A 20,592-nucleotide genomic window follows, 5' to 3' on the forward strand; every position below is an offset into this window, starting at 1 on the left:
TATTCGCTGCTAATGATTTACTGAGCTCTTCAGATACATTAAAGCACTAAAGAAAATTTGATTATTTCATTGAGCAGTGGTATTCCAAAAAAGCAATACGGCCAGAATGGAGGTACACTGGGTGGGGGATACTTGGTTGGGGATGCTGGGTGGGAGATGCAGGAAAATAAACAGCAGTATTGTTGTCCTTTAGGCTCATAAGAATGATGCCCATTGGTGCCAACCGCGCGGTTACTGTGTGAGTAGCCAGTACATTAGGGACACGCTAACATAGATGACACTCAGCAGGATCCAGTTTATTCTGGTGATGGGCGGCCTGCGGTTACCTGTCACGTGGAGGATGATATTGGAAGAGAGAACGCCACTAGAGTTTTGGGCCCGAGCCACATAGAGGCCCGCATCTGCCTCGCATACCTTCGGAATGAACACCGAATGTCTTGTCTCCTTGTGTAAAACCTGCAAGTGCCCATCTGCAGACAATTTCTGGCCCTTCTTGTACCTGAAGCAGAGAGTCAGTTTTTAGAGTCAGGATCACTGTTTATTCACATCATTTCCAAGTTCTAATAAGCACTGCAATTCGGCCCATGACTACTGCAATATTCTCTAGCATTAGCAGGAACTCTGCAGCAACCACAAATCCCAGTGGGGCTGTGTATCCTTCAAGCAGAGGTTGTCAACTGGTAGCCATAGACGTGCTTGATGGGCTCAGACTGTGTTTTTTAAAAACTGAATTTTTGGACATTTACCAATTAGAATATTGCATACAAAGATTCAGATATCCAACTCCTCTTAAAAAAACTGGGCCATCTGGTCACACTGGGCCACCATCTGCTCATGGCAACAATTACCCCAAATGGGAAATGGCACCTTCTATTTGACCTGTGTCATTCTTTCAGCCACTATGAAACAGCAGCTCAGACGCATCCCGCAAGATCTGCAGGAGAATGCCAATGCGCCGCTTTAGAGGAAGGTACTTACATAGCACTTCCTGGCGAGATGAGTTCATTTAATTTTTGTGAATTAATTTCATTAGAAGAAAATAATTTCTAATTATAAAAGGCATTTATTCAATTGGATTACTACCGTTAATGACAGGTTTCTAAGAGTTTCCTACGAATATGAGCACTTAGCTGCATCATTATACAAAGCAAATGATTTGTTTATTTTGTATACTCTAGGTTCTTGTTTATTTATTTATCCCCATGTTCTTCCACACAAGAAGTGGTGACAAACCTGAAGCATTTTCTATTCCCGTTGCCTAGGTGATAATTTTGCATTTTTCTGGGTGTCCTAAGAATGATTCCCTGATAGTTTGCCAGTTGTTAACTGAGCAAAATTGTTGTAAATTCGAGGGCAAGATATTTTTTCACAGTACTGCAGCAGTTCTTCAACAGTAAATACTAATCAAGTCATTTTTTGTGTGGACCAAAACAAGAAACACTTCAGACAACATTTTTCTTTGGAGTGAACTAATATTTAATAATGAATTAAATGATAATAGTAAATAATAAATTTACTGATATTTAAATTCTTAAATACAAAATTCCTGATCTGTAAAAAACATGCAATTGTAAAAACAACAAAATAAGATAAAAAGCATAAGTGGCTGCACTGTAACCCAAGTGCAATTTCTTTTAATAATCTGAGAAACAAACATTTTCTCATAAACTCTTTAGAGAGCTGATCCACACTTCAAGTACCATCAACAGGCACACACAATAATTGAAAGAGTTAATTTAATGTTTACTGAAATAGTATGATAAATAAATGCTATTTTACTTAGTTTATAAGTATAAACTCATGCTCACGTATTTGTAACTTTGTCCTCAAATAAATATACTTAAGGTTGAAAACTTGAAAAATTTCTAAACGTTTAAAAGTAACCCACATATTAAGAAAGTTAGAACTGCTTTTATGATGACAGTGATATAAAACCTGTGTTCTGCCGTTTACTTTTATTAAAACAAATTGGCTAAAAATGGTGATGTGTCTAGAGTAAAACCACATTGTTCACAGCTCAATTACTACATCACCTTTCAAAAATGGCTTTATTACCTGTCACTAGAAGCAACTGTGAAAGAAATATTTTTATTCCATCTTCCACATTGAAGAAATGTAAAAGAAGAAATCTTAGTGAGATAAACAAATATTACAAAAGTGGCATGTGTGACTCTGTTGGAAGAGGGAAAAGATGGAATTGGTAAATTCCATTGGTAAAGGAGAGAAAAGAGAAAAACCCAAATGCTTATGTTTTTTAATTGGATGTTAAACCAAGTAAATGTCATGCTTATGTAGGAATAAACAATAGGAAAGAAGTTCAAGCACAACCTTTAGAAATGCGGAATGTTAAACTGAAACCAAAAAATAGCACAACTAAGTTGCAGTGCTTTTGGAGTCGGTTAAATCATTATTTTATATGGTTACCTTTTCTTTAAGGGTATCAGCCATGCGGCTACAAAAATGAGAGTTGGGGGTTCGATGTGAGATTGAATCATGCAGCGCTGCAGTGACCTAGAATATTAATCAGCTACCCCTAAACCTTTAAGTTAGTGCACACAGAATGATTTGCTCAGTGATTCAATTTGTTTCTGTTTATGGCTTGTCGTTATAGGCTACCCACCATGTCAGTGTAGGCTCTGGAAATCCTGTTACTTCAACTTCCAAAGTCACTGGAGAACCTTCCATGACAGTTACATTAGACAAGAGCCTGGAGAAATTAGGGGCCTGGCCAGCTAGGCTGACCACGCTGTTCTTTGCTGAGGTAACTTTAATCTCTTCTCTGGGAACCATTTGCCTCTGACAGGCCTGGCTGGGGCCTGGCTGAAACCCGAGGCCCGAGCATGCATCCTGGGAAGCATGCAGCCTATGTCGGGTTTTAGTGACGTTATTATCAGCATGCGTTTTCTCCGGTGTTTCTAGCAAACTTCCCTGAGCCTGGGGGTGCTGTTGCAAAGCTCGCGCATGCACTTCACCGCACATGCTCTCTGGAGGTTTAACACTGATTCTGTGGAAGTCAGTACTCTCTTCCGGAAATCTTCGGGATGTTAATGGGGGCTCAGCTTGGAACTGGGGGGAAGGCTTCTCAAAATGACTCGAAAATGTTTCTCTCTTATCATTGCAAGCATCAGCAAAAGCAGCAGGTGGCGGAGGGCCAGATTCCGGGGCCTCCCCTGGACCGCTGGTCCCTGTCTGCATCCCGTGGCTGCTTAGGTGCCGGCGGAGGGACGGGAGGGCACGCGCCTCCAGCTCCATGTCAGACAGAGCGAGGAGGGAATTGGGGCTTCCCGGGAGCGGAGGCAGGGAGACGTCATCGGGCGAGACACAGTCATATTCTTCTCCTGAAAGCACATCCACGGGCAGGAGCCGGCCTTGGACAGCACCCTCTGGGCCGGGGACCAGCTGCTTCACTTCCCGTGGAAGCTGACCCTCTCCTGCTCTATTGACCGCCAAGTCGTCCGCTGGCTTGGCCTGCTCCTTCAAAATGGAAAAGTCAAAGCTTCCAGTTAGTGGTTGAGTTTTCTTTTTCCAGATCTCAAAGTCAACCTCAGAGAGACAACTTGAGAAGACCTGCAGTGAGTGACAGCTGGGGCCCTGGCTCTGGCCTTACAGAACTTGAAACTGTTTGTCTGCTGAAGCTCAGCACAGCCCTGTCCCATGACTAAGGAATCGGTGTAAACCGACCTCCAGCCTCTGAGTGAGAGGTGACAGACCTTGCGACACGGAAGAGAGAAAGCCCTGGTTCTCATCTCTCATGATGCGGTCTCGACTGGATCCATGTCTTTCCAATCATGATCTGAGGAGTCTTCCTCTGCCAGCAAATTCTGGTTTGGTTTATTTATCTGTCTACACTTCACAGCATTCGTGGTTCCCAAATATCAGATGTTCCCTTTTAGGTGATCCTCAGACCCTCCTAGAATAACCCTCCTTTTTTCTCAGGAAAGCCATTCTTTTTTTTTTTTTTTTTTTAAATTATTGTGGTAAAATATACACAACCTAAAATTTACCATTTTAACATTTTTTAAGTGTACAGTTTAGTGGCATTAAGGACATTCACGGTGTCGTGCAACCAACACCATTGTCCATCTCCAGAATCTTTTCATCTTTCCAAACTGAAACTCTGTGCCCATTAAAGACTAACTTCCCCTTCTCCCATCCCCCAGTCGCTTCTACTTTCTGTCTCTATGAATTTGACAACTATAGGTATCTCATATAGAGAAAGCCAATTTTAATGACTGGTTTTATTTTCTAAAAGCCCCTTAGTTTTATTCTTACAATGAAAAATATCTATTGAGCACCTATTATATACTAGGTACTGTGCTAGGCATCGCAGAGATAAATGGTGAGTAAAAGTAAATATAATCCTTCCCTCTTAGAGATGACGGCCTAGCAGGGAGGTAGGTATTAAGGGAACAATCCCATGTTGTGGACTTTCGCAGGAGAACACACCAACATACAGTAGAGGAACACTTGCCACTTGTCTTTCTGTCCCATGTGGAGCATAGGTCATTCTACGAGACTGAGAAGAACAGTGATCCATCTCACACTGTTCTAGTATTTCTCTCCACTCACTGACGTCCATCTCTGGTTTGAGAAGAGGTTCAAATAACCCTTCTGGCATAGACTCAAAAGAATATTGAAGCTGAAAGGGATCTCATTGATCCCAACCTACTTGTTTCATAACCACTTCATTCTTTGCCTTTCCTCAGCATTTTGGGCACATTTTTCCTTAATTAACAATTACTGGTTTTTGTCCTGTGGCTACTACTTGCACATGAGAAAGTTATGTCTTGCCTTGACTTTGAGTTCTTCATTTTAGCCCATAGTCCTGTTCTGGACATATACTTTACAGGTGATTTTTGAGAAATAAATGTGTTTTCAGATTGAAGATTAGAAGCAAACCAAAACAATGTTCCTTCTACTATCCCACAGATATGACTTACCCTCAGAGAAAGCATAATCCCAGCTGAGAGAAAGTGGTTTCCTTCAGCCATTTAGAAAAAGTTTAAACCCTGGGTCTAAAGCCAGAAGTTCTTAAAAGTTTTTCTCATTAAAAAAATTACTAATGGAATAAAATATTTGCAAATGATATGATCAACAAGGGCTCATACAACTCAACAACAACACAACAAAAATCTCCCAATCGAAAGATGGGCAGAAGATCTTAACAGACATTTCTCCAAAGAAGACATACAGATGGCCAATAGGCACATGAAAAGATGCTCAACATTGCTAATTATTAGAGAAATGCAAATCAAAACTACAATGAGGTATCACCTCACACCAGTCAGCATGGCCATCATTAAAAAGTATACAAGTGGGCTTCCCTGGTGGCGCAGTGGTTGAGAGTCCACCTGCCCATGCAGGGAACACGGGTTCGTGCCCCTGTCTGGGAAGATCCCACATGCCGTGGAGCGGCTGGGCCCGTGAGCCATGGCTGCTGAGCCTACGCGTCCAGAGCCTGTGCTCTGCAACGGGAGTGGCCACAACAGTGAGAGGCCCACGTACCGCAAAAAAAAAAAAAAAAAGTATACAAGTAATAAATGCTGGAGTGGGTGTGGAGAAAAAGGGAACCCTCCTACACTGTTGGTAGGAATGTAAGTTGGTGTAGCCACTATGGAGAACAGTATGGAGGCTCATCAGAAAACTAAAAATAGAATTACCGTATCATCCAGCAATCCCACTCCTGGGCATATATCCAGACAAAACTCTAATTCAAAAAGGTGCATGCACCCCTATGTTCATTGCAGCACTATTTACAATAGCCAAGACACGGAAACAACCTAAATGTCCAGCGACAGATGAATGGATAAATAAGATGTGGTACATATATATACAATGAAATACTACTCAGCCATAAACAAGAATGAAATAGGGGCTTCCCTGGTGGCTCAGTGGTTAAGAATCCACCTGCCAATGCAGGGGACACGGGTTCGAGCCCTGGTCCGGGAAGATCCCACATACCGCGGAGCAACTAAGCCTGTGTGCCACAACTACTGAAGTCCACATGCCTAGAGCCCACGTGCCACAACAAGAGAAGCCTGCACACCTCAAAGAAGAATGGCCCTCACTCGCCGCAACTAGAGAAAGCCTGCGCAGAGCAACAAAGACCCAACACAGCCAAAAATAAATTAATTAAATAAAATTTTTAAAAAAAGAACGAAATAATGCCATTTGCAACAACATGGATGGACCTAGAGATTATCATACTAAGTGAAGTAAGTCAGAAGGAGAAGGACAAATACCACATGATATCACTTATATGTGGAATCTAAAATACGGCACAAATGAACTTATCTATGAAATGGAAACAGAATCACAGATATAGAGAACAGACTTATGGTTGCCAAGGGGGAGGGAGCTGGGGGGAGGGATGGAATGGGAGCTTGGGTTTACCAGAGGTAAGCTATTATACACAGAATGGGTAAACAACAAGGTCCTACTGTATAGCACAGGAAACTATATTCAATATCCTATGATAAACCAGAATGGAGAAGAATCTAAAAAAAAAGAATGTATATATATGTATAACTGAATCACTTTGCTGTATAGCAGAAATTAACACAACATTGTAAATCAAATATACTTCAATAAAAAAAATTACTAAATAAACACATATTCCGTAGGGAATGCCCCTCCTTCTTTTGGTTTTCCTACCACAGCTTAGTGCCTCTCCTTCCATCTCTCCCTGAATGTAGAATGTTTATTTTCCTTTTCTCAGAGACTTTGATCCTACAACCTCCTGTTCAGACTAAGGATCTCCTCTATGCCATTCTGACAGCCTCTGTTTGAACACTTTTTCTGAATGGGTGCTTTCTTTGAAAAGAAGTTTATGCTTTATTTGTGTTAAGAATAACTTCCTGTATTTATCACAGATCTGCCTTCACTCAGTATCCACCAATACATCAGAATTGGCCTCTTGGAATGACATAGAAGATGTCCGACTGCTCTCCTCTTTTAACAGCCCTTTGACTATTTAGAGAATTGGTCCTGCAACCTCCAGGTCTTATTCTGCCTTCATTCCTGGAACTTTCTTCATTCTGGTCACCTTCGGAGGTCCCACTTTAATGAGCTACAAACTCCTTCATGGGAGGGCAGGGACATTTGTTGATCTGAGGGTCATGCAGGGGCAGGCAACTCCTCAATGACTTCTATGGGTAACATAGGCCCCTCTGGAAAAGAATAATGTGTAAAAATTGAAGTTTTGCAACAGGCTTAGGAGGAATTTGGATAAAAGTCTGAGCTAGTTTCCCTACTCCTCACTCGCTCCTGGGGAGGAAGTGACTTACCTAATTGTGGGTTTGGAAGAAGAGACTGAGCCTGCTCAGCTCTGTCTCTTTGAGTCCCTCTCTTTTGGATGTGCCTTCCATCAAGTGGGTGCATCCACACTGGCTCTAATGCATGAAAAACCTCTGTAAGGGAAGCCTGTGTTGTCTAGCTGTGCACCCAAGTGGCTGAGGAGACAAGTCTGTCTCAACCAGAGATGAAGTTTGGGGAAACCCACTAGAAAAGTCCAAGCCCTGTCCTCCAGTCCAGCTTTTACTGGTTACTGATTCCTGACTCCTGTGTCTCACTTTCAAATGGTGCTAAACTCAAGAAGGTAATCCAAGGATATTACTTTTTTTCACTCCCTATAATTCCTGAAGTAGAAAAATACTTTCCACCAAAAATACACTACTGGATAACTTCCACTGACAATAAGAGAGAGTTTTCTCAAATCTTTTTCTAGAAACATTTCAACTTATGTTTATTTCCAGGATTTACTTACTTTTCAGGTGGAAAGTAATCAGTGGAATCATCTCCTTGATCTACATGATATGTTTTTATGAAAGTGACTTTATTAGTTTTTTGTTTGTTTTTATAAGAATCACACGGGACTATTGATTCACAATGTTTTTAATCAACTAAAATGTCCTACTTCCTCTGTCTATTAATACCACTGATAAAACTGTTGAACACTGCAGAGTTTAGGACAAAGCCAACTGTCTCTCCAGGGCAAGGCAAACTGTCTTCCAGGTTGACACTGATGAACTATTTAACACGCTTGGGCACAATTATAACCTGACCAAACGCCCATTCAATTCACATTTCTCCACTTACCTTAAGAGACATATCGTGAGTGTGTTTATCAAATGACTTCCTGAAACCACAATAAATTTTGTCTATGGCACCAACCTAGAGTTTTCTATTAAATAATCATCTCAGAAAGCAAAATAAGGTGAATTTAACACAAGTTTTTCTGAGTAAATCCATGTTGGCTTTTGACACTTCTGTCTTTATTCTCAAATGCAAATAGGCGTTCAGTTTTTAAGTCACTATGGAATTTTACAAAAATCACTTTTAGAACTCACTGAACTATAGTTTCCTGGATATACTAATTTTCCTTTATGAAAATGGTTTCCAGACATTCACATATACCAACTATCTTTTATATTTCTCCACCATAAAGCCATTTTTTGCTATTAGGAGAAAAAAAGTGTGTTTGTGTGTGTGTGTGTGTCTCCAGAAAGGGGTAGATAAATCTGTGTATCTCAGCACAGACAGGGAATATTTGCATCAATCTGATGAGTTCTGGCAGTGTCTGTGAAACTGATTTAACTCACCAAAACATAGCTCATTCTCAATTTCTTTCTCGTATAGCCTTGGCTGCTCTTGGTCTTTGTTGATTCCTTTTTCTTTTCCCACCTTCTAAAAACATGAATGGTGTGTAATCTTGTCTTTAAGTTTTCTAATCTTCTTTATATACTTTTCCACTCAAAGATCTCACCCTATGAGATCTAATGATCATTAACTTTTAATTAATATTATATCTAATGATCATTAACTTTTAATTAATCCTAAATCTATAGCCTTAGATCGTATCTCTGTCAGGATTTCTGAACTTTCATTTCCACTGATGGACATAATCACTTGACTCTACAATCATTGCCCTGTAGGCAAACAAAATGAGCATCTGGAAGAGAAAATATAATGATACTCTACATCCATTGAACTAAGTGTGTAGCACCAGTTCTCCAAGTCCGTAGGGTCGGGAGCCATGGTTGTGGTAAATTTAAGGGAATTCCACAAGGCTTTATCTTCTAAAATGTCTCCACAATAGGTAATCTTATCTTGGTTTATGATTTAATGAAGGTAAGTGGGAAGTGGATAAAGAAAGATATTGAACATAGGGCTTGGTCTATGAAAGGCTTTTCTGGGGAAGGCTCTTGGAAGGGGATTTGGACAGTCAAGGAGTGACTTGGTACCCTTAAGCACTTGGGGAGGACAAGGTAAGAGAGAACAGAAAGGTGGTGAAGAACCTTTTGCCCTTCCCATTATTTTCCAAAGCAAATGTCTCAAGAACATCTTACTCCGCCTACCAGGTGATCAGGATTACTGCAAGAGGGCCCAGGGACTGTCCTCACCCACTTTGATAAGAGCACTCCACTGAATTGTTTGCTATGAAAGCACTTCCATGCTGCTACTTTATTAATCACTGTGTAACAGATGAATGGAAAGAGGGAAAAAATTTGGCATGGGAATCTACAGTATCATTACAAAACAGCTTATTTATATGCAGCAGTTTCTTGGAGCTCCCTTTTGGTCTTGTGGAAAAAGTTACATGGCTGAAATTCAGGAGAATTGGGCTGCCTGCCCAGTTCTGACACTACTTCCTGTGAATTTTGGAGGGCAAAATATTTAATCTCTTTGGGCCTCAGTTTCCTCAACTGTAAAATGAGATTTGATCAGATGATTGTTAAATCCCTTCTAGCACTAGAATTCTGTAACTCTAAATGCTGGTATCATAAGCCTTACATAGTTCTGTGATTTTAGGCAAGGCTTTTAATACTCTGTGCCTCTGTTTAACCTTAGGGGTTTTTAGATATTCCTGTGGATTCAGCTTCAGTGCTCACCTTAGGGAATAAAACACCATCACTAATCTGTTAGCAGTGCAATGGGCACTGCATTTACTGAATTGCTTAATTCTACCAACTGTATTTTTTGCGTCAGAAAAATGAGAAGCACTTTACTATCTCCAGGAAAAAATCCTGTGATGAACATTTTCTTGTAATAGTTTGGTGGAATTGTTCTTTCTGACTCAAATAATTTTCTGAGGAAGAACAATACCATTTAAGGGTATCACAATTGAATGCAGTGATTCCCACATAAGCTTTTCACTTGGTGCTTCTTGTTATCTGCCCACATGGTGTTTCATGAACTTGTTACAGCTGACCTATAATATAAATGATAGAGACAGTAAGAGGGTAAATGTGGTTGAGCTGTTTAAAAGTGAAGATTACTGCTGCCCTTTCATTTTGCCAATTGCACGAGAACATATACATGAAATGAGGTCAATGAGAGATCATAGTGTAATTATGGACTTTCACTTTTATCCTAAATATCTGATGATCTATCATGTCTTTTAATTTACGTTAAAGTAAAAGTGATTTCTCAATGAAAGAAAATCTTGCTTTTTTTATTTAAAGGAATCTGCTTCTTTAATTTTTTTCTAAGAAAAATAAATAAAAACAAGAAAGCCATTTTTACTAAGTATAAATGAGTGTGTTTGCTTTGGCAGCAATCACTTTTGTTTCTAATCTTACTAAATGTGTGTGGTTGACAATGTAGAAAAGTGTGCAGAATTAAAAAAAATAAATAATATGTTGTTGGATTTAGTATCTCTTATAACTTAGTTAAGAAAATGTGATGCATTTAATGTTATTCTTTATTATTTCGACTAGTTAGTCTCAGTCAAGGTTGATTTTGCTCCCCAGGGGCCATTTGGTAGTTTCTATAGACATTTTTGGTTGTCACAACTGGGTGGAGAGCGGGTACTGCCGGCCAGGAGTGCTGCTAAACATCCTACAATGCACAGGACAGCACCCACAACAAAGGATTCTTTGGGCCAAAATGTCAGTAGTAACGAGGTTGAGTAATCCTGGTTTAGACAATCAGAGTAACCAAAGATCATTTGATATAAGGCTAAAGTCCAACAAGATGATCAAGGTGTGGCAGCTTTCCTTTGCCTCAGAGAGGAATCAGGGTTTAAATGCTACAACCCCATCCCACGAAAAAAGCCAGCTTGCTTAATTAATGGTACTTGCTGCCTGGTGGTTGTGTAATTGCACTAGACCTTGACATAGATTTAACCTGCGGAAAAGGACATATAAAGAAGCTCTTAAGTACTGTATTTAGTTCAAGAAAAGGTAAGTCTTTCTCCATGAGATGACTGCAACAACTGGGGAGAAATTTTTTAAACTCTCATGTCACAAAGAGTATATTTTATTTTATTTGGGAGCAGTTGAGAAAAATGTCAACTCTGCTTGCTCTTTCAGTTCCTTGGGAGAGACACAAACATTGGGAGCAAACTTGGCAAAGCATAAAGTCAAGAGCTAATTATAGTCCAGCAGCTATGAATAGATAGTGAGCAACTTATACTGAAAATCCATCATGATGTGATTTAAATAATGCTTTTGAAATGCATATGCATTTTGTGAATATTTGCAGTTCTTGCTGCATGCTTAATTTATCTGTAATGCATAGGCTTTAAAATAATTTAACATTCTCTAAATACTTTAGTATTTATATTTCAGTTGCATTCTATGTTTTAGTACATATATCATCTTAGAGGTAGATTCTATGGCAACAAGATACAATCTATCAATAATTTCATGTATTAAGGTTTTCCAGGGGGTAGTGTAAAACAACAAAGTCATAACTTGGTGGTATGATAAAGAGGGAGAAGTAAAATTTGAAGTTGGGATTGAAAGGCAGCTAAAGATGGGAGAAACAGAAATAGTTTGGGGAGATGGTGTGGTGTTTGAATGGCTGTCCCAATGCCACTGTGAAATGCTATGGCTCCAGTATTCAGTGGGAGGGACTCAGAGGGAAAGAGCACAGATGAGAGACGAAGGGCTAAGTAAGGGTAGAAAAGAAGGGAAGAGGACACTCACATTTCATTTACACTGGAAGATTCAGATCGATAATAAGGCTTCAATTCATTTTTTTTCAATGCACAATGACTCTAACCTCAAAACAAAAGTAATGAATATCTGAGGGTACATAGTTTTCTTTACGTTATTCCTTCCTTTATTGAATATTGTCTGCTTATTTCTCCCTGGTTCTTTTAGTAGGTCAATGCAATCATCGTGGAAGCCTTCCAAATTCAGATTCATCTTTAAAACGTTTCCCTGATGTACAAAGTGAAGGTTAGTGAGAGCCTGGGCCAGGAAAGTTGGGGGAACAGTGCCACACAATAACCACTTGGAAGAAAACATAGACCACTTGCAATCTTTCAGTAAATGTATTCCTCAAGAGACTGGCGTACTCCCACGATGTGATTTATAAAATTATCTCTTCAAGCACACAGTTCCCTTCCTACCTCACTCCTTTGATAAAGTTGATTGCCAGTAAAAATAGGTTGTTCAAAGGCCCAGCTGGAAAAAAGTCATTGTTATAATAGGATGCACCTACAGGAGCATTCTCTAGAGAGAAAAATCATTGTGCGTGGCAGTTTAAACCATTGCAAAAATCTAGGGGAGCAGCCATGAAGAGGAAATGACTGAAGATTCTGATGGAGAACAAAGTAGGAAATTCAGAGTATTTAGACAAGCAAAATGTTTGGGAGACTCATGAAAAGAGGAAGGTAATATAATTGAGTATGGTAAAGAAAAAAAACAATTGAGAACAAATGATGCTTTGTGGGTGGTGATATTTTGCTCCTACAGTTCATGGGGCTCCGTTTTAGTCATGGAAGTAGAGGGTGTTTGCTAACTGCTGAGGAGCCAGTGTAAGAGCTTTGAAGACTTTGTGAAGATGAAAGGGGCCACAGGTACACCAAGTGACAGGACACCAGTTTAGGATGAGATTATAGGGCAACAGAAGATACTCTGTACCACCTGGAATACAGGCATTAGATGGGCCTTAAAGAAACAGGCATGCTTCTCAAAGTGTACATGTTACACCAACTTGGAAGATTTGGGGAGACATTTACTGGGGAGATTTAGCTTTTACTCCCAACTCTAAAAATTAAACTGGTTTGTATTACTGGATAAATTACTCTGCTTTAGTACACACTTGATACCTAATTCCAAAGTGGAACGTAGATTGGTACAACCACTATGGAGAACAGTATAGAGGTTCCTTAAAAAACTAAAATTAGAACTACCATATGATCTAACAATCCCACTCCTGGGCATATATCCAGAGAAAACTATAATTCAAAAAGATACATGCACCCCAAATGTTCACTGCAGCACTATTTACAATAGCCAAGACATGGAAGCAACCTAAATGTCCATCGATGAATGACCGGATAAAGAAGATGTGCTACATATATACAATGGAATATTACTCAGCCACAAAAAAGAATGAAATAACGCCATTTACAACAACATGGATGGACCTAGAGATTATCACACTAAGAGAAGTAAGCCAGACAGAGAAAGACAAATATCATATGATATTACTTATATGTGGAATCTTAAAATGAACTTATTTATAAAATAGAAAGAGGCTCACAGGCATGGAAAACAAATGTATGGTTACCAAAGGGGAAAGGGGGGTGGGGGGAAGGATAAATTCGGAAGTTGGGATTAACATATACACACTACTATATATAAAGTAGATAACCAACAAGGACCTGCTGTATAGCACAGGGAACTATACTCAATATTTTGTAACAACATATAAGGGAAAAGAATCTGAAAAGGAATACACACACACACACATTCAGTTATATATATACAAATGAATCACTGTGTTGTATACCTGAAACTAACATGATATTGTAAATCAACTAAACTTCAATAAATAAAATAAAATAAAATAAACCAAATTGGCAGTTGTGGAAGGAGTACTAGATTTTGAATTATAACTAAGTTCATACTGCAGACCCACCACTACTGAGTGTGGGTCCCCAAGCAAAGCACTTTTACCCTCCCTGAACTTCACTCTAAAACAAAGAAAACAACATCTACCTTATTACCATCACAAGGTTATTTGGAAATCACTGAGGCAATATTTATGAAAATCCTTTGTGAATCTCAAAATGCTAAACAAATAGAAAGGATTATTATCACTGTCTCAGCCTTGACAGGGATTTCTAGGTCTGCTTTTTTTTTTTTTTTTTTTTTTTTAACATCTTTATTGGAGTATAATTGCTTTACAATGGTGTGTTAGTTTCTGCTTTATAACAAAGTGAATCAGTTATACATATACATATGTTCCCATATCTCTGATGCCCATTTCTCTTGCCAAAGAGGCCATTCCTCATTTTAATGTCCACCCAAACCAAACTTTTTTGGGCTATTGAATGATTTTTTTTTTTTTCTGTACCAATCCTTTGAGCATTTACTACAAATGCCAAAACCCTTTCGGGAGAACCTGTTTTCAGCAAAGCATAGTGTTAAATGTTGTGTGGGATGCTAAATTGAACGGGGTTTCCTCAGGTATAATCAAGGAGAGAGGCTGGGATGATCATGGTAGTTATATGCGATGATTATGGTAGGAAGAAACACAGGAGCTATAGCACAGCGATCCCCAAGCTTTTTGGTACCAGGGACCGGTTTCGTGGAAGACAATTTTTCCACGGACTGGGGGGTGGGGGACGGTTTTGGGATGATTCAAGTGCATTACATTTATTGTGCACTTTATTTCTATTTATTATTACATTGTAATATTTAATGAAATAATTATACAACTCACCATAATGCAGAATCAGTGGGAGCCCTGAGCTTGTTTGCACTTGCCACTCACTGATAGGGTTTTGATATGAGTCTGCAAACAATTGATTTATTATGGTCTCTGTGCAGTCAAACCTCTCTGCTAATGACAATCTGTATTTGCAGCTACTCCCCAGCGCTAGCATCACCGCCTCAGCTCCACCTCAGATCATCAGGCATTAGATTCTCATAAGAAGCGCACAACTTAGATCCCTCGCATGAGCAGTTCACAGTAGGATTTGCGCTCCTATGAGAATCTCATGCCACTGATCTGACAGGAGGCGGAGCTCAGGCGGTAATGCGAGCGACAGGAAATGGCTGTAACTACAGGTGAAGCTTCGCTCGCTCGCCCTCACTCGCTCCTGCTGTGCGGCCCGGTTCCCCTGCGAAGTGACACAGCTAAGGAAGGAACTGTGGAGGAGGCACTATTTGGGTCTGGCTTTGAGAGATGAACAATTTAGGTCAGAGAGATAGAAGGCCATGCACATGAGGTACAGTGGCCCGCCCTTACCCATGGAGAATATGTTCCAAGACCCCCAGTGGATGCCCGAAACCATAGATAGTACCAAACGTTATATATATGTACTATGTTTTTTTCCTATACATACATACTTATGATAAAGTTTAATCTATAAATTAGGTTGAGTAAGAGATTAATTAAAATAACTAATAATAAAATAGGATAAGTATAGCAATATACTGTAATAAAAGTTACATGAATATGGTCTCTCACAATTTAAAACTTATGAATTGTTTATTTTTGGAATTTTTCATCTAATATTTTCAGACTGAGGTTGTCTTCAGGTAATTGAAACTGAGGAAAGCAAAACTGTAGATAAGCGGGAACGACTGTAAAAGTTTAGAAGCAGGAGAGCTGGGAATGTGGGGTAGGAGACCAGTGAGATAGGAACCTACAATGAATGTAGAAGCACAGTGGTTTGGAAAGACAATCGGCCCCAGAACATTGGAAGGCCTTGAGTCCGAACTTTATCTGGTAAACAAGGAAGAGTTTGTAGTGAAGTGTTCTGAATGTAAAAATGACACTAGCAGGCTCATCTAGCAGGAGTGAATAATTAGGAGGCTGCTGACTAGCGCAAAAGAGAATCCAAGTGATAGGTTAGGAATGAGAAAGAGAGGGTGCAATGCTGACTCCAGGGGTGTAGAAGGAAGGGGGAAAGTGGAAGGGGGCAGAGGGAATAGAAACAGCTTTCAGTAAGAATAGCCATGAAGGTGAAAAACTGGAAAGGGCTATCACTTTAAGAGAGTCGATTTTGTTTAGTGGAGCTCACTTGGAGATGTACAGCATAAATGGGAGGGATGCTGTAGATGACAGCAAAGAGTCAGAGGAAGCAGCCATTTTCAGGCTGCGCACCAGAAATCAGAAGAAACACATCCTCAGGGGGTGGGGTGAAGGTGGGGAGGAAACGATTAATGCTGAAAAAGATAATACAAAATATATGGTGCATTCATACATTACTGGTGGCAGTATCATTGTAAAACATCTATGAAAAGCAAAGAATTTTTGCGTAGGTAATAATACAAAAGAGAGAAAAAAGCTTCACGTACAAAGATGCTCACTACAGTGTTACTGAAAATGGTAAAGAATTTGAAAAATCTAGATTCTCAACCAAAGGAAAAAGATAATTTGATTGGGTGCCCACTGAATTAAAAGCTTAGCAAACCATTTAGGGACTTCCCTCGTGGTGCAGTGGTTGGGAGTCTGCCTGCCAATGCAGGGAACACAGGTTCAAGCCCTGGTCCGGGAGGATCCCACGTGCTGCGGAGTAACTGGGCCCGTGTGCCACAACTACTGAGCCTGTGCTCTAGAGCCCACGAGCTACAACTACTGAGCCTATGCACCTGGAGCCCATGCTCCGCAGCAAGAGAAGCCAGTGCAATGAGAAGCCCGCGCACCAAAATGAAGAGTAGCCCCTGCTCGCCGCAACTAGAGAAAGCCCGCGCGCAGCAACGAAGACCCAGCACAGCTATAAATAAATAAATAAATAAGCAAGCTTAGCAAACCATTTTGAATGGAATGTCACTCAAATTTATGACATGGAAATTCATACAGAAAAAATAGTTGCTGAAAATAAATATAATTCTGCTCCAAGCTGCAAGAGCACCATTATGTCTCAATACCAACAGCAATCACAACAATAATCACAGGTGTCTTCACATTCTATCCTCAAGGCTATCCTGTTATTAGCTTCCTCTATTTCCTCCATTTTATAGATCAGGAAACTGAGACTCACGGCCATTAAGGAATTTACCCCAATTCATTCACAAATCCAATAATTTGGAGAGTTGGTATTCCTAGGGGGCTGTGTTTTATTCTAGAGCCTGTGCTCTTGATTACCTTGCCATTCTCTCTATCCTAAACAACTGGTTCTTTCAGCCAGTTCTGAAAACAGCACTAATGAAACCAGTTTTGACACAACATAGACAAAAACAATATATATATACATATATATGTATATATATACACACACACACACATATATATATATATACATACATTTCTCTCTTTTAACCAGATTTTACCTAGACATAGTCATAAACATATTTTCTCTCTATTTTTTTTTACCATCAATTTATTTATTCCATGAAAGATGCCAATGATTAGTTTAATATTTCCATGAAGCTAAATGTTCAATGACTATAATACCTGAAGATTAGTTTTATTTTCTCCAGGGCCACAATTTGGAGGAGAAAAAATAACATGTTCATTATTTATGAGCGAAAACGTAAAACTACTTAATATAGACTTTGATTTTAATGGCACACATTTATCCTTTAGGATATGATCCATGAAAATATAAACAAGACACCTTAATAGTTTAGTCCTTATTCTCCACAATATTTTTCTCTGCAGTGATGGAAAAGAAACAGAATTAATTATCAGAAACAACCATATGATTATGTTAGAAAGCTGTGAAACAAATGTGCACATTATGTCCCTTGAGAATTTCCGTTAGAACATCTTTGTACCAGAAGACACTTGATAAACACATTTTTATTTATATCACTTAAAAGTACATATTCTGGTAAGAAGAAATTACCTTTTTTTCTTCAAGCTCTGTGAGAGAGCTACATAATTCAGTAACAGATTCAAGAACCTCTTTGTGCTTGGCCACTATTTTCTCAGCATATTTCTGCCCTTCTTCAAAACCTGGGGAGGAGAAGGGTTAAATCTATTTTTAAAGCTCAAATCCTTAGCAGAAAAAAAAATCCCAGGCATTAATTGATCTCCCCAGTGCCCAGCATAAGGGCTGGTAAATAGTAAGTGCTTACTAAATACTTGCTGAACAGATAAATAAATAAAGGCATTACTGGAAAAACCAAGTATTCTAGAAAAATGGTTACATTTGCTGTGCCATGTCCCTCTTATATAACCTAAATAATGTTTCTATATTAATATTCTTAAAGCTCCACTCTAACCAGTTTTCTCCTTTTCAGAACATTCAGTGGTTCTTCACTACCTAGAAAAGTATACATTCAAGGCCCTCCATAATATGGTTTTAACCTGCCTCTCTCAAAGGTATGTCACCCTAATTCTCTCACATATTTAATCTCTGGACAAACTGAACCAGCAACTTTTCTCTCAAAACCCCCATAGCCACTGAGTATTCTTTTCTGTACTGGGAATGCCCTCACCATAACCCCATCTCTGCTTGACAAATCCTACCCACTCTCCAAGGTCTACCTGAAATGCCAACGTCTTTGTAAAAATGTTCTTAATCTTTCCCAACTGGATTTTACCTCTTCCTATTGGGATAATGATACAAATATCTATCACGTAGTGAGTGCTTATTATTTGCCTGTGGCTAGGCATTTTATATGCATTAGCTAACATAATCCTTCTCTGGTAGGTTCTACTGCATTTTCCAAATGAGGAATGCAAGGCTCAACAGAGCCTTTTCAGGTGACCCGGACAATAATTGGAGGAGAAGGGATTTAAACTTGGACTACTGGACTCCACAGTTCAGACCAAACTAGAATTATACATTGTTATGGGCTGAATTGTGTCCCTCTCAAAATTAATATGTTGAAGACTCAACACCCAGTATCTCAGAATATAACCATATTTGGAGATGAGGTCTTTAAAGAGTGATAAAGTTAAAAAGAGGCCATTAGGGTAGGGTCCCAATCCAACATGACTGGTTTCCTTATAAGAAGGAGAGACACCAGCAAACCAGGGGTCCTTGTGCACAGAGGGATGCCCATATGAAGAGGCAGCAAGAGAAGAGAAGCCTCAGTAGAAACCAACTCTGTGAGCACCTTAATCTTGGACCTCTAGCTTCCAGAACTGTGAGGAAATAAATTTTTGTTGTTGAAGCCACCCAGTCTGTGGTATTTTGTTATGGCAGCCCTAGAAAACTAATACACACATTTTATACCTTTCTCACTGCATTTACCATATTGTGATTTCTAGGTACAGAGTGTCGATTCTTGAATGATGGAACTAAGTCTTATATGTCTTTATATCAAGCCCAGCTCTGAGTATATAATAGGTACTCAAATTTTTTTGCGATAAATTTATTCGCATTAAAATTCTGGGTTCAATAATGCTATAAGAATTGATATACTATTTCTAAATTATCTTACCTGATGCAAATTCTAAAAAATGCATAACTTCCATACTGAACAGATGAAGACACATGCCATTCATTTATTCATTCAGTGGTTCATTTATTCAGCAAATATTTGTTAAGCATTTAGTATATACCATAATGCAGTGAACTCCCTTTTCTCAAGGAGCTTACGCTCTAGTAAGGAGAGCCAGACAACAGACAAATAACCATACAATATGTCAGTTGGTGATAAGGCCTTGGAATACAAACAAAGCAGGATGTGGGATCTTGCATGATGGGAGGGTAATGTAACTTTTATGGTGTCATGTGAGTACTTCCCATGTGCTGAAGTTGAGTGGCACTGAAACATAGTGATTAAATATACTTCCTTTACCCTCAAGGAGCTTATGGTCAGTTGAGAAGACAGACAAATGGACATGTAATTATGCTACAGTGTGAAGAATACAATAACAGAGGAAAACATAAACCATCTTATAGGAGCAGAGTGCCTCCAGAATTTTTTAGTACACTTATACGGTAACTATAGTAGGAGTGAAACATCACATTAGTCTTCTTTAATTTTTCAATCTATATTTTATTGTTCTTATGTTTCTACCCTTTTCTCTGGAAAATCATTAATAATTCATTCTCAGTAATTTGATGTTAGGGAGTACAGTATATATTGTTCCACAAAATTTTTATGTCTATCCATGCATAGTGCTTCATGTAATAAGAGAAAATGTCCACCTGACAGCAGCTGTGGACAGCCAAATGAAGCACCTGTTTCTACCTTCCTTTGGGGCTAGATTTGCCCTGTCACTAGGAATTACTCTTGGCCTGTAGTTAACAATGTCAGGGAATTCATGAAAGTTATTCCTTTGCACCCTCAAGGACTGTCAACCCCCAGGGGCCTTTTAAATGGGGCCTTCCCTCAGATAGAAAGACTTCTCAGACTGACAAAGTCATGGATAAGAGGAAAGCACAACCAGTGAGATGGTCGTTTGAGTTCTCCCATTTATTCCACAAGTGAGAGGAAGACAAGGGAAAATCTTCCAGCTCTTTCTCATATCCACAAACCATAACCCTCATAGAAGTGAGAGGGCTGTAGACCTCAGTCTTAGCTTTCTACCTACTTTAAGTATAATATTATGGGAGTTTTGTATTTTTTTGAGGAATCACCCTAGTGGAAATCAGATTTTTTTGTCTACATAAGCTGAGTATTGTTCTGGTTTTATTACCCTGAAGATGAACAACAAGAATGGGGAAGAAAGCAGAATTTAGAAGGAGGGTTTACAAATGGTCATTAAAAATCCACAGGCTTC

General features: G+C 39.3%; 1 protein-coding gene across 4 annotated transcripts in view; it reads right to left on the reverse strand.

The window, feature by feature from the left end:
* Positions 1-231: 231 nt before the first annotated feature.
* CCDC141 (coiled-coil domain containing 141) overlaps positions 232-20,592 on the reverse strand; it is a gene marked incomplete at its 3' end in the record, with an annotated part of 202,735 nt that continues 182,374 nt past the window's right edge. For all 4 annotated transcript variants that reach the window (XM_082841904.1, XM_082841903.1, XM_082841901.1 and 1 more), the window contains 3 exons: positions 17,759-17,868; positions 2,621-3,474; positions 232-499 (listed from right to left, as the gene is read on the reverse strand). In XM_082841904.1, coding sequence (XP_082698030.1) covers positions 232-499; positions 2,621-3,474; positions 17,759-17,868 — 1,232 coding nt within the window. The remainder of the gene's footprint in view (positions 500-2,620; positions 3,475-17,758; positions 17,869-20,592) is intronic.

Source organism: Leucopleurus acutus (genome assembly GCF_964270905.1).
Source record: "Leucopleurus acutus genome assembly, chromosome: 6".
NCBI lineage: Eukaryota > Metazoa > Chordata > Mammalia > Artiodactyla > Delphinidae > Leucopleurus > Leucopleurus acutus.